General features: G+C 51.7%; 1 protein-coding gene across 2 annotated transcripts in view; it reads left to right on the top strand.

The window, feature by feature from the left end:
• The window catches only part of LOC112108049 (1-phosphatidylinositol 4,5-bisphosphate phosphodiesterase gamma-1), a 36425-nt gene extending 21837 nt beyond the window's left edge, over positions 1-14588 (top strand). The window contains exons 19-26 of one of the 2 annotated variants that reach the window (XM_026656792.1): positions 168-264; positions 1338-1562; positions 2478-2626; positions 5816-5930; positions 7578-7739; positions 8851-8939; positions 11542-11717; positions 12984-14588. In XM_026656792.1, the coding sequence (XP_026512577.1) occupies positions 168-264; positions 1338-1562; positions 2478-2626; positions 5816-5930; positions 7578-7739; positions 8851-8939; positions 11542-11717; positions 12984-13026 (1056 nt within the window). In that variant the 3' untranslated portion in view covers positions 13027-14588. Of the gene's footprint in view, positions 1-167; positions 265-1337; positions 1563-2477; positions 2627-5815; positions 5931-7577; positions 7740-8850; positions 8940-11538; positions 11718-12983 lie in introns of both variants that reach the window. The other variant, XM_026656791.1, reaches the window with a different exon arrangement.

Genomic DNA, 14588 nt, shown 5'->3' with positions numbered 1-14588 from the left:
AAAGGCTTTCAGGGACCATGATGTTTCCTAGTGCAGAGTCCAGCAGCCTCCGGTCACGGTGACTAGTGAACCGGTGACTAGTGATCGCTCTCTAGCCAAGGTCACCGCTGGGCAAGTGCTGCTGCTAGCACAGGAGCCTTGGTGACTTTGTGTCTGCCTCCTGGCAGCTCTCCGAAGGGAAGATGATGGAGAGGAGGAAGAAGATCGCCCTGGAGCTATCGGAACTTGTCATCTACTGCCGGCCCGTCCCCTTCGATGAAGAGAGTAAGTGCAGGTCCCCAGGGTGCCGGTACACAGCAGACAGGCTGCGGGTGCATTATAACCCCCCAAAATGCCCCCAGCACAACCTGGCCTGACTGTCTGTCAGAGGTGGGCTGAGCTGCTGGGCCCCCCCCCATTTGATTTAACCAGAGGTTTGGGGTTCAAGGCCAGATTGGAAATAAGTTGAGGTCAGGCTCCTAAGATTCCAAGCCCCAGGTGGTGGAAATCTCCCACAGCCAGCTGTTCTCGAGAGATTTCAGCCACCTGCCAACGGGATCTGGCCTAGAACCAAAGCCACCACAGTGGGTTCGGATCTGGGGATTCAGGCCAGGCTGTCAAAGCCGCCCGGGGGATATTGAGACACAGAGCTCCCCTCAGAATTAAAGGTGGCTCTGGCAATCTCAGCCATCTGCCCCCACACCTTGCGCCCACACGCCCTGGGGCAGTGAGTCTCAAACTTTTTTACTGATGACCCCTTTCACATAGCAAGCCTCTGAGTGCGACCCCCCCCTAATAAATTAACACCCTTTTAAATATATTTAACACCATTATAAATGCTGGAGGCAAGCGGGGTTTGGGGTGGAGGTTGACAGCTTGCGACCCCCCCATGTAATAACCTCATAACCCCCTGAGTGTCCCGACCCCCAGTTTGAGAACCCCTGCCCTGGGGGATAGCAGGTGGAGGGCTCTGGAGATGCCCAGAAGCATCTCCGATCTAGATCAGGGTTAGTGGAGGGAAGAGCTGTGTGGCCACAGATTGGCTAAGGGAGGGCCAGGGGAGGACCAGGAGAGTGTCTAGAGCAGGGGCTGGAGGAGGGGGCAGTGGTCCAGCTTAGGCAGGGGGGGGGGTTGGTTTCGGACAGTCTCCCCCCCCCCCCCCCCCCCCCCCCCCCCATTCAACTGCAAGGTATTTGCTAGTCACACGCTGAAGAGGCCTGTGCCAGGGAGTCAGCTTGCAGGTGGAAAGGGGAATGCAAACCCTGGTGATCTCTTGGAGGTGGGAGCAGCTCAGCCAACCTTGTCCAGGGGCGATGGAGCTCCTGCGTGACGAATGACTGCTCCGTGTCTCCTGGCAGAGATTGGCACAGAAAGGGCCTGTTACAGGGACATGTCGTCCTTCCCCGAGACCAAGGCGGAGAAGTATGTCAACAAGATCAAAGGCAAGAGGTTCCTGCAGTACAACCGGCTGCAGCTCTCCCGCATCTACCCCAAGGGCCAGCGCCTCGACTCCTCCAACTACGACCCCCTGCCCATGTGGATCTGTGGCAGCCAGCTGGTGGCGCTCAACTTCCAGACCCCAGGTGAGAGCTGCCTGCCAGGAGGGAGAAGGGGAGGGGTGCATAGCTTGGGTGCCACACAGAGCTCCCAGTTAAAGGTGCCCTGCCAAACCCCCCTCCCTGAGGAGTCACAGCCTGATCCCTATGTCGAAGGTCAGTCCCACCCAGCCACTTGCCCCTCCCACAATCGCTTCAGGACACACACTGTCACTAGCACGCGACGCCCCCTGCGATCGCTGACACCTGAGCAGAAGAGTGGGGTAGGTGAGACTCCGCTTGCAGCCCATCTGGCCCATTCCATTGCAGGCAGAGGGGCTTCATTCCTCCCTCTCTAGCGCAGCATGCGATCCTGGCGCTCAGTCCCAGGCCCCACGTTACTGGGGGACACTGACCCCCTGCATAGGGAACAGCAACAGAAATGCAGAGGGCTGCAAGGACAGACGGATGGGGAGAGATGGAATGAGTGAGGGCCTGTGTCGCAATGCGTGCAGGGGAGGTGGAAGCCTATAGGTATTTAGGGGGTGGGGGGGATCCTCTAGGGCAGTGGTTCTCAAACTTTCTTCATTTTGCAGGCCCCTAAAAATTTTCAAATGGAGGTGCTGCCCTTTGGAAACCTTAGACATCATCTGTGGACCCCCAGGGGTCTGCGGCCTACAGGTTAGGAACCACTGCTCTAGGGTGCTACAGGAGAGGATACCTGGCAGGAACGAGATGGGGTTAAACAGGGGAACTGGACATCGGGACAAACAGTATGTGATGTACCAGGCTGTAGAAGGGAAGAGGTGGAGGAGGCCCTAGGCTGGGTGACATGACATACAGTGCCCTGTAGGGACAGAGCCTGTCCTGGTCCCGGGACAATGAACTGTGCACTCCAGTAACTTCTCTGATCGTGACTGCCAGCCCGTGTTGAAGCGATCACTCCCTGCCTGTCTTTCTCAGACAAGCCCATGCAGATGAACCAGGCCCTGTTCATGTCCGGCGGCCAGTGTGGGTACGTGTTGCAGCCGGCCAACATGCGGGACGACCTCTTCGACCCCTTTGACAAGAGTACGGTGCGCGGGCTGGAGCCGCTCTCGGTCTCCATCGAGGTTTGTACTGGCCTGCGGCCGTGCCGTTACCTGGTTACCTTTCCCCTTACGAAGGGAATGGCTGTCCCTGCTGTGATCCCCCAGAGTGCCCCACCCCTGTTGTGTGGGGGGAGCAGAGGACATCTGCCAAAAGCCCTGTTCCTGGTTTGTCTGAGCCCTTGCTGGGAGGTGAGGGGCCTGGCTGACTGCATGGGAGAGGCATGTGGAATCAGCCCTTTTAATCCTACCTGGGGACACTGGTAGAGAATTATGTTCCTCCCCTAGGCCTCTGGCATCTTCTCACTCAGATTGTCATGTGGTCTTTATTGGGGAGGCTTTGTCCTGGCCCCGTTAATACCCGCATGGTTTGGATTTGGGCAGCAACTCTTGAGCCAGAACCAAGCCCAGATGCGGTATGCTGCCTTGAGTCTAGTGGCAGGAATCTGCTTGGAAGCATAAGATAGAAGAGGAGAAGCACCCCCTGGAACTGCCAGGGAAGAGAAAAATGACCATCTTCTGTCACCAGCAGGTGGTGCTCTGCCCCTGCAGGACCACATACTCCTAGGACAGCTGCTGTCCAATCACCAGTGTGATTTCGGCTTTAATGATAAGTGTATGTGAGGGAGGGAAAACGCATGCGCGTGCACACGGCTTGCAGCCAAAGTGATGCTCTCACAGGTGGTTCATTAAGGTTGATTTAAAACACAATGATCCCTTGCTCCAGGCCTGCGAAAATGGTAGTACAAGACATGAACCGATTCCCCCAGATATAAAGATCTTTCCCAAGCAACCCGAAGCAAGCTTTTCCCTTCCCCTCAGTTGAAGCTCCCCCCCCTCCCCCCCGAGCCTGGGGAAGTAGACTAGCTTCGCAGAGTGACCTGAAGGTTAACAAAGCTCAAGGGAGGGCTCAGCTGATCTCTACTGCCAGGGTACTGCCCGGGGGGAGGAGAGGCAGCTTCTCCGAGAGCAGGGACTCAAAGAATTTAGGGCTAAATCCCAGCTGCCTTCCAGCGAAGTGTTGCAGTAACACGCCCTAGTGGTTTTAACAGCCGGGGTGTAATCCTGGCCCCATTGAAATCAGTCAATGAGATTTTGCTATTGACTCCATTGGGGCCCTGCTCTCTTAACGGCAGCCTGATGCTAGCATAGGCAGCCCTCCTGGAAGTGCAGTGACCTGTCTGCAGTAATACCCCCCGTTCCCACATACTGTGGCGCTTTCCTTCTCTAGCTCTCAAAGCATTTTATGAAGGAGGTCGGTATCGTTATCCCCATTGTAGGTGGGGAAACTGAGGCACAGAGTGGCGACTGTTAACTCACTGGCCCAGCTACTCCCTGGGGCAAGTCTGAGGCCCAGCAGGGATCAGACATGTTGAGGGTAAGAGGTGGTACCAATTGCACTTTCTCAGGCATTTCATGGTAGTGAGAGGATTCCCCTTGGGGCTGAAGAAAAGCTGGGTCCCCGAGGGTTTGATGCCCACGAGAGTTACCAGGTCTACTGTCCCTCAGAGCCAGCGAGAGATCTATTCACAGGGAAGGCGGGGTCACCTCAGGCATGGCTTCCCCAATGGTATCCCTCCCTGAGTGCTGCCTGAGCTCATGATGGCCTATTACAGGGTGAAGGCATCTGACACCGTGTCCTTTGTCCTTAAGGATTTGGCTATAATAATATTACATCATTCCCTAGCAAAGACCCCCTAACGCCATGTGGGGTCTAAAAGGAGTTCCCCTTCCTGGAGGATAGTTACTGCTGTACAGGCCAGGTGCACTAGGGAAAGGTTGCCTTCAATTGTAGCATCTGCTGTACCGGTAAGGCAGGATGGCCTCCCCAGTAAGGGGGCCTTGGTCATCCACTCCAAGCTGGTGGTTCTGAATTAGCTAATACGGGATAAAACCAAGCAGTTGAATGAAAAAGGAAGGATGTGTGGGTTCAGTGAATGGGGCTGGGAGGTGGGATCCTTGGGTTGTGTCCTTGGCTCTCTGCGTGACTTTAGCCTTCGTGCCACATTCTGCCCAGTGTGTGTAATGGATGTGTCTTCTGGACTGGCAATAGGGCTGATCCTGCTGTTCAGGGATGTGCAAGGGAACAGAGTAGTTCTCGCCCCACTCCACATCAGTCCATTTATTCCTACCCCCTCCATGTCAGACAGTCGTACTGTGCCCCTCTCCCTGTGGGTTGGAGGCAGGGCAGCACTGGACAACCAGCCTGGAGCCAGGGCCGCTCCACTGGAGAACCCCCAAGTTTCCCCCAGATTGCTGTCTTTCTGCCCCAATCTGAGCATCCCTAGGAGATTGAATGGCCTATATTGGAGGTCAGGAGAGCACTCAAAATCTTCCTCAAGCACATGGAGCCATATCGGAGGTCCACAGCACTTTTCATCTTGTATCAGTGTCAAAGTGAAGGAGGCCTCTAACTCCTCCACTACAAAAAAGGATTAAGGCATATATTGTCGAAGTCGATAGAGCCTCTGGAGTGAGTCCACCAGACAGCAGTAGAGTCCACTCCCCGAGGGGTTCAGCGACCTCTTGGGCAGAAAGGTCTGGTTCTTCACATAAAGAAATCTGTCAGGCAGCTACATGGCCATCAGCGTTCACAAAACACTACAAGGGTGATGTCCTTTCTTCTTCGGCTTCGGGAGCAGGGTACTTCTGAATGTGCATTCCCAGTAGGAATCCAGGCTCAGCACATAGTTTTAATCCTCCCAGCCTAGGGTTGAGAACTACTTAGCGCATCCCACAATGCAGCGTGTCGAACAGGGGGGTGAGGGAGAAGAGAGGAAAAATTCCTTCTTACTTGTGAATTTTCCTTCTAATACCTTCCCTGTTTGACAGTCTGGCCCACCTGGAGAAGGATTCACTTCTAGAATTGAAGTTGATGCTTCTGTCCTCTGTTTTCCCACATTAGCATGGAACATGCGTGTTTGCATAAGGGAATATTGGTCTATTCCCTAGGGCTCTGTTACAGGTTCCCATGGTAGGTGACATAGTGGTATATGCAGTTAATAATGTTCAGCTTTGGAAGCTGTCATTCTGGGGTTCTGCAGAGGGTGGTCCTGCCTCTGGGCTGGCTGTCAATCTTCATTCTGCTTGCAGGGGGAGCGGGAGCACCCTGCAGTACAGAGTGTCAGACAGGGTGGGTGTTAGAAAATTCACAGGTCAGAAGGCAATTTTCCATTCTCATCATTACCACAAATTCTTTCTTCCTTTTTCTAGATCCTTGGGGCACGACATCTTCCCAAAAATGGGAGGGGGATCGTTTGCCCGTTTGTGGAGGTCGAGGTGTCTGGAGCGGACTACGACAATGCCAAACAGAAGACGGAGATCGTGGGTGCGTACCGGGGTTGGCTCTCCCAATGGAGCCACGGGCGCAAAAAATCTCGGGTGCAGTTTGTGCCTGCGAAACAGGAGCCCCTGATAGAATGTGCTTCGCCCTCTTTGTAAACGGTTTCCCTTCCCATTGATCCTGGTGTGTGATCTGACACTTGGGCATGCATCTTCACTAGGGGAAAATACTGTGTTAGCGAACATGAGGGAAATTCCTCGTGAAGACCCAGCACTTTGTAATTTTAACAGGGGCTAGGCTTCTCCACAGTCTGTACATAGACCCGCCGCTCTTCGCCAGGATCTTGCCTCATGTTAGCTGCCTCTGCCTCCCCTCCACCCCCATACACTTTATTGCGGCTCTCACCCTTGAGCCTGCAGGCATGGGGCCAGCGAGAGGCTTGGGAAGCCTCGTGCTCATGCTAAACATTAGTCCTGAATGTACTGTGGGCGCCGTTTGATGTGGTGAGCAGCGTTGCACACCCTGCAAATAGCTCAAAGCTTCACTGAGCCAAGCTGGGGCTCTATTCCGGTACTGCATGGTGTGAGCTCAGTGCTAATGGGGGACATGTCAATGTGAGAAGCACATTTCCACCTGCAAACACCACAGTTCCTCTAGAGACCAAGACTGTAAATGAAAGAAGCTAGCAAACCCTCCCCACACACACCATTTCTCTGTTGTTTCAATGTGTTTCCTCTGTGTATTTGACAGCACTTCGGGGATAGTCATTTTCATGGTTTCCCCCTCTATAGACAGCTGGGGTGAAATTCGCCGCTAGTCACTTTCCCCTCTGGCTGAAAAGATCCAAAGAAACCTCCATCAGAGGTGCAGAAATCCTTATCTGTGTTCCCTTTGAAGGGATATCGTTTAATTCTAGTACTTGCTATTTAAAGGGTGCGGGGGGTGGGGGGCGGCACTGTCAGAAAATGGATATCTTTTTTTTTTTTAAAGGGGCCAATATTAAAGAATTCCAGTTGACATTGTCCCTTCAAAGAGTGTAGCCATGCCACATTGCAGGCGCTTGTTCTCCTGAGGGAAGAGTTACGAGAATTCTTCCTCACCTCAAAGCATGCTGGGCTGCTCGGAGACTCTTTGAATAATTTGCCATTTGTAGCTAATGTAGAACTGAGGGGTGAATGGCAAGTTTGCTGGACTCAGTCTCACTCCAAGGCACAGTGGCAGGGTTTTGAACTTCGTGCCATACCGTTGAAGGAGGTGTGAAGGAATGTTGGTTTAACCGTTACGGCAGGGGAGTGGGTGTCCACTGTCCTGGATTCACTCCCTGTTGTGCCATGGACTTGAGGCATGAAATGGGGCAAGTCACTTGAGCTGTCTGTGCCTCAGTTTCCCTCTCTGAGGTTTATAACGCTGAGCTGCCTGACTGAGCAGATTGATGTTGTGCTAGGTGCTGTACAAATAGAGAGCTCAAAGCCCAGAGCTCCTGGACAATTGTTGTTAGATCTGTAGGTGCCAAAGGAAACAAGATTTCTGGAAGGGAGCAGTTGCCAGCGTTCACTCCAGACACTAAATGAGCCAGACTTCAAGTAAATTTTTCTGAGAAATCAAACGGGGAGAAGCCGTGGGGAAGATCCATACTGCAGCAAAGGGAATGTTGGCGCTGGTGTTTGATTGATTGATTGTGCTTTTAAATAGCGGACAATGGCCTGAACCCCCTCTGGCCCCAGAAGCCCTTCAATTTCCAGGTCAGCAACCCCGACTTCGCCTTCCTGCGCTTCGTGGTGTATGAGGAGGACATGTTCAGTGACGAGAATTTCTTGGCGCAGGCCACGTTCCCAGTGAAAGGCCTGAAGACAGGTAAAGTTGGGTGTTTGCACGCCTGTGTGTCCCCTTCCCGCTATTGCGCAGACTTTGTGGCGGGAGGACCTGTCTCAGGGTGGGTCAGCAGCATGGCAGAACACAGGGCTCACATCCCCTCTGTCCCTAAGTCTCCTAGTCAGCTTCTGGGGATGGAGTAGGCCAGCGGTCCTTGCTCCAGGTCCATCAACTCACCCGCTTCCTGGGTTGCATCCAAACCCTCCTACATAGGAAACCACTAGGATTCTGTTGCAAGTGGGATGCAACCAACAGATGGAGCTTTGCTCCCCTAGCCTCCTAACTGCATACTGTGTACAGGGCTCTGCTGGTGCCCTGCTCCCTTTAGGGATGTAACAGTTATTTGGTTTCTGGGTTCAGGAGGGCACTGGGGGAAGGGTGAGGCCCTGCATCCCTTCAATTTACTTCTGTGGCCTGGGTGCAACAAGCACCCATTGTTGCCTTGGGTCATGCTCACAGGGCTTGAAATGGGGAAGAGCTTTTCGGATGGTAGGCAGCTTTTTAATCCGGCAGGAAAATGCCTAAAGCGATCCACTGGCTGGAAGCTGAAGTTAGGCACGTTCAGACTAGAAATAAGGTGGACATTTAACAGAGGTATTTACCCATTGGAACCATGTAACTAGGGACATGGTAGACTCTCCATCCCTTGCAATCTTTAAATCCAGACGGGGTGCCTTTCTACAAGGGATGCTGTAACTCAGACAAAAATTATGGGCTTGATGCAGGAAATATGGGGTGAGGGCCTCTGGTCTGTGCTATGCAGGTCACACTAGAAGGTCAGACCAGTCCCTTCTGGCCCTAAAATCGATGAATTTCACCTCCTATGTCGAGGGGCCAGCATGAAGTCTGTACACCACTCAAGCTTCATTGACAGCCTCAACCTAAGGATTAAGTGGGCACAGACGTAGTGCTGGCTCCTCTGCACAGGGGTGTGTTAGAAATGCCCCGTCTGCTTTGTGCTGATTAGAGCAAGCAGGTGTGTGCACGGTTGGGGTGGCCGTGTGCATGAGGCTCTGCTTGTGCTGTGCATGGCCCCCGTTAGCCACCCTCCCCTGGGTTTCCCTCAGTAACGGTTGTGCTCTCTTTGTATCAGGGTACAGAGCTGTGCCGTTGAAGAACAACTACAGCGAGAACCTGGAGTTGGCCTCCCTGCTTGTTAAAATAGAGATCTTCCCCGGCAAGGTAAGGCTGGTCCACTTGAATGTGGTCCTTCTCTGCAACACAGGAGAGCAGATACACTGATGGGCTTAGAAACCAAGGGTTGACTGGTCCAGAGGGCTTTGAGCTCCCCTGATGACTAAGGGTATATCTGCAGTGCAATGAGAGATGTGACTGCAGCACGAGGAGACGTACCTGAGCCAGCTTTGATCTAGGTAGCTCCGATAGCAGCAGCGAAACTGCAGCAGCACAGATGTACAAGGCCACCCCGCACCATCATTATGTACTCAAGCAGCTAGCCACCTCTTCACTGCTCTTGTCACTTGGGCTAGTTAGATCAAAGCTAGCTCAGGTTTGTCTGCCCATGCTGCATTCACACCTTTGACTGCAGTGTACACACACTCTAAGTGAGACTGTAATTCATTGTTTCCTCACCACCTTACTAATCTTACTTCACAACCTGAGCTTCCCATCTCATCAGATCTCCCATCTAAGCCAGGGTAAGTCTGGTCTGTGCTTGGAGGAGAGACCTCTGTTGAACAGCTTAGCGCTCCAGGAAGCGGGGTGGCACTGCCCGCTGTGAGGCAGCACTGACCTGCCCTCCATGCTGGAGATGCTATCTCCTGGGTGGCTCTTAAAGATGAGGTCCCGACCTCTTGGCGATTCGTTAAAGAGCCCACTGCTTTCTCTGCCATGCCTGCTGCGCAGCGGCACAAGCGGGATTTTGAATGGCCTCCTCCATCCTAAAGACAGTGACGGGTTGGATCACAGAAACCCCCTTGGGAGCTGCCACCCGATGTGCAAAGACTACCCCTGCTCCTGTTTTCCCTGCCAGCTCAGGACTCCAGCACCCTGTCTTGCCGAGCCAGACACTCCCATCTGCTGCAACACAGACCCAGGGTCTGAATCACTTGTCCCAAAGCTGCAAGTTTACCTGAAAACAGCTCACAGAAGTGTGCTTGTCTTTAGCACTCAGATGCCCAACTCCCAATGGGGTCTAAACCCAAATAAATCTGTTTTACCCTGTATAAAGCTTATGCAGGGCAAACCCAGAAATTGTTCGCCCTCTATAACACTGATAGAGAGATATGCACAGTTGTTTGCTCCCCCAGGTATTAATACATACTCTGAGTAAATTACTAAATAAAAAGTGATTTTATTAAATACAGAAAATAGGATTTAAGTGGCTCCAAGTAGTAACAGGCAGAACAAAGTAAGTCACCAAGTAAAATAAAATAAAACGCGCAAATCTATGTCTAATCAAGCTAAATACAGATAATCTCACCCTCCGAGATGCTTCAGTAAGTTTTTCTCAGACTGGACACCTTCCAGGCCTGGGCACAATTCTTTCCCCTGGTACAGCTCTTGTTCCAGCTCAGGTGGTAGCTAGGGGATTCTTCATGATGGCTTCTCTCCCCCTCTGTTCTCTTCCACCCCTTTATATATCTTTTGCATAAGGCGGGAACCCTTTGTCCCTCTGGGTTTCCACCCCCCCCTACTGGAAAAGCACCAGGTTAAAGATGGATTCCAGTTCAGGTGACATGATCACATGTCACTGCAAGACTTCATTGCCCACTTGCCAGCACACACACATATACAGGAAGACTCACAGGTAAACACAGCCATCTGCGGATAATGGTCCTTGTTAATGGGAGTCATCAAGATTCCAAACCATCATTAATGGCCCACACTTTACATAATTACAATAGGCCCTCAGAATTATGTTTTATATTTCTAGTTTTAGATACAAGAGTGGTACATTTCTACAAATCGGATGATCACACTCAGTAGATTATAAGCTTTGTAATGATACCTTACAAGAGACCTTTTGCATGAAGCATATCCCAGTTACGTTATATTCACTTATTACCGTATTTTTTCTAAAACTATCCCAGTTACATTATATTCACTTATTATCATGTTTTTATAAAACCATATAGACTGCACAACGTCACACCCAGAACATCCCCCTAGTCTCTCACAACAAACCAGCTTGGTTCTTCCAAGCTGGTCCCTGTGAGAAACTCACCACACAGCTGGGAATAACTGGCAGCCCCTGCTCAGGAGACAAGCATGGCATATTGTGGGCCCCTCTGGGGCATTGCCTGAGCTGGGTTTATCCCAGTGGGGTGAGGCAGAGCTCTGGGGATGAAGATTGAACGCACCTGCCTGTGCTGCACTTGGTTTTCATTGGATCCTCACTCTAAAGCTCCCATCTGAGCAGGTATAGTTCAAGCTTCCAGGCCCAGGAGATGTTGGTTTCTAAACTCATTCCCTCTGGGGGAGAGGAGAGGGAGAGAGGCTGATATCTCATCTCAATTGGGCTGGTTCATGTAGTTCATGTCATGCACAAGTTTTGCCTGAAGGGTTGGTAATTCCCTTTCTAGCAGAAGGTCTTTTAAAAAACAAAATCTTGCCCTAAAGCCAGTGTTTGTCTGTTAAAATTGGGGCAGATGTCTAAAGAGCATCAGCGCACAATTGCATGCGCATCTGCACATCTGACTTTTTCACACCATCTTCGTGTTTGCACAACTACACAGACAGTTCTGGTTCCTTGCAGAGAATGTGCATGCAGTCCCAGTGCTGTGCTTTAAAAATCACTTCCCCTTGTTTCTGATTCAAGCAGGAAAATGGAGAAATTAACCTCTTCGGTGCCTCAGCCCTCCGAGAACGGACAGGTGACCCTTCAAGTCAGCTCCTGACAAACCGAGCCCGGGAAGGGTCCTTCGACGCCCGCTACCAACAGCCATTTGAGGATTTCCGGGAGCAGCTAGCAGACCAATTTGACAGCCGAGAGCGAAGGTAACACGGTGGAGTTTTGGAAAGGGACTTGTTCTCTCTACCTTGAGCTCCTATAACGCAAACCAAGCATGGCCTTGGATCCAAGCTACCCTTGATTTTAATCAGTGCAGCTTCTATTGCCTAGTCATCAGTTTTCCTTATCGTCTCCCTGTGACGCTGTCTGAGTGTAAGCTCCCTGATCTCGACAGCCCATGGAGACAGTTACCAGGAGTCCAGTGTGACTCAGTGAGGGGTTTGGTTTAGTGGCAGAGCTAAGGCAGGGGACATCCTACCATTCATGGAGAGGCACTGGAACCTGTTGTCATAATGTAGGCCCTGTGTCAGCGCTGTTGCAGCACACTCCCCACCTGCCCACACTTCTCCGCCCACGCTGGTGTGTCAGGCACCTGCAAAGCGCCTGCATTTCATATTGACGGGTGGATGAGCGAGGTTCATCTGCAGAGTTCTGGCCTGCAGGACAGGTGTGTATCTCACAGGTTGCCATTCACGCTCTGGGGCAGGAAGGAAGTCCTCACTCTATTTAACACTAAGTGAGGAGGAGCTGGGGCTCTCAGGGCTGGCTGTGCTCCAGCTGCCAGGCTCCTGGCTTCGAGCTGAGAACCTGAAAGCTCTGAGAGCCCTGGCTTAACTCGAGTCTCTGAGGACTCCTTTCCATAAAGCTGGGAGCCTGGAATTCTTGGGACTGGCATACAGGGTTTGGGGAAGCCCAGCCATGCAGACTGTTGTGGGGCTGGGGACATCAGGGCTTCCAGACTGCTGGCTCAGGCTGCCCCGCTCAGGAGTCACACAGCCCATGGAGCCTCCTGGGCCAGGAGTTTGGAAGCCAAGGTTCTTGGACAGTCCACATTATGGGGCTGCACCAGAGCCCCAGCAGCAGCTCCATGAAACCGACATTGAGTGACTAGCAGCCGTGAAACTGACAAGAACGTCAGTTTCATGTTTCATTTGGGAACCAGAAGGTTTTGGTGTTTCTGAAACAAAATTTTCTATTTGCCAAGAAACTTCAGCAAAATGGGTTTCATTCAGCAGTACAGCCCACATTTCAAACCTGAAATGTCTCTCAACCCCCAAAACACAAGTTTCGGCCAGCTCTATCTAACAGTTCTGAGACGGATGCATAAGGGCTTAGCGGCCCAGCCTGAGGCCCAGTGCTGGAGCTGGGTGACCTTGCAATGACTGGGATTATAAGTAGTGCACAATTGCTTGTTAAGGTCTCTGCAGCAGAATTCATCTCAAGCCCCTCCCCTTTCCTCTCTTCCCCTGCAGGGTACTGCGAAGAACCAGGGTGAATGGGGACAACCGGCTCTAGCCCAACTTCGCCTGCTGAAAAGCACCTCTAGTGCTTGTGATTATCACGGAACGCTGTGAACTGGTTTCTATGGAAACGTCACTGCTTTGGCCTACTTTCAGGCAGCTTTTCCAGTTTCTCTGCTGGTGTGTGTTTGAGTGGAGAAATTAAAAAAAACTCACCACCCAACCACCTTCTACTACCAAGCCCATAATGAAGTGTATTAATGTGTATAGCCTGTCAGCTATTAAGGCTGGAGACAAAACTGTGTCTATAATCAAACAAACTCCCTTTGAGCCTATATCCTGAGAAATCTAGATCCCAGCCCTGCTCAGAAGCTGGTAGGGAAGCTTTTTACAGCATTAACTCGATGTAAATGTTTCCCACTCCCTTGAGTGACCTGCCTCTTCTCCCTCCTTTTACATGCCCCCATAGGGAAGTACTTTCTAAGAACCAGGCAGGATGCACCTCAGTCCTATTGTTGTTGTATCAAAGTACCTGTATAGCCTCTGCCTCTGGGTCCAGTAGTGAAACTCAAAGTTTACAAGGCCCCTCTAGCTTTGTTACAATAAAAAAAGTCAGTGTTAAGTGTGTAACGTCTCCGCTTTCTCGAGGTTTGCCCTAGCTGCCGAGTTCATGCTCCACTGCAGAAGAGCGCCTAGTGGCCACTCTTCAGTGCGTTTCAAGCCAGCAGCTAGCTGTGGTTTTTGCATGCAGTCTCTCTTACACCTTCAGGCGGACCTGGAGCTCGCTCGCTCTCCCTGCCTTCATGTTGCCTTGTAAACAGTTCAGGCAAGGGGTCTGAAATACTGTGGGTTATTGCTCTCTGTCGCCCAAACTGCACATCAGGTAGGGAACGCGTGCCGCGGAGGCCTGCATGAGCACTCCCAACTGAAGGTGTAGCAAGAAAATGGAGTGCAGAAAGCTGAGGCTCACCAGAGAAGCTACACGAGATACTGAGCCAAATTCAGCCCTGCTGGCAGCAGGTGCAGCTCCACAGAAGTTTCTTCCTACTTGGCGTGCAGCCACCAGTCTGGTGGTTTCTGGCAGTGCTGCTTCTAAAGGAACACTCCAGGCTGCTGAAACTCATGTGACTGAGTAGCTCTGGTTTAGGTTAGGAGCTGGCAGTTGCAAATTCTGCTTTGACTGGTGGCTTCTCCAGCTGAGATTTAGACAAGTTGTTGCCACCCTTATTTTGGAGGTGGCAAAGCTTTGCCTTTTCTTTTAAAGTGAGAGGAAGAACACCTCTGGCCGAGCGTTTGCATGATCTGCAGAGGGAATGTGTCCTTTTCCAAACAGAACTGCTCCAGGGCTAGTGATAAATGGCTACTCAACTGCACAACAGTAACTCGTACCTGCTCTCTAGGCTGGGGTCTGAATTTAGGTTATTCATGTATTTATCATGGGGGTGGAAAGACAAGGCAGGATAATAGACCATGCTACAGCCCTTGAGGCAGGCTGTATGCTCCACAGCAGTGCACTATATTGTGTTTGGCTCTTGACTGGTATTGCTTAAGAGCCATACTCCCCACTCAGCCTGAGGATTGTGTTCAGGTCACTCTTTTAAAGACCAGAATGTCCAA

Source organism: Terrapene carolina, unplaced genomic scaffold (genome assembly GCF_002925995.2).
Source record: "Terrapene carolina triunguis isolate 2854851 unplaced genomic scaffold, T_m_triunguis-2.0 Scaffold233, whole genome shotgun sequence".
Classification (NCBI taxonomy): domain Eukaryota; kingdom Metazoa; phylum Chordata; order Testudines; family Emydidae; genus Terrapene; species Terrapene triunguis.
Note: the sequence above shows the minus strand (reverse complement) of the source record. Positions and strands in the feature narration are given on the sequence as shown.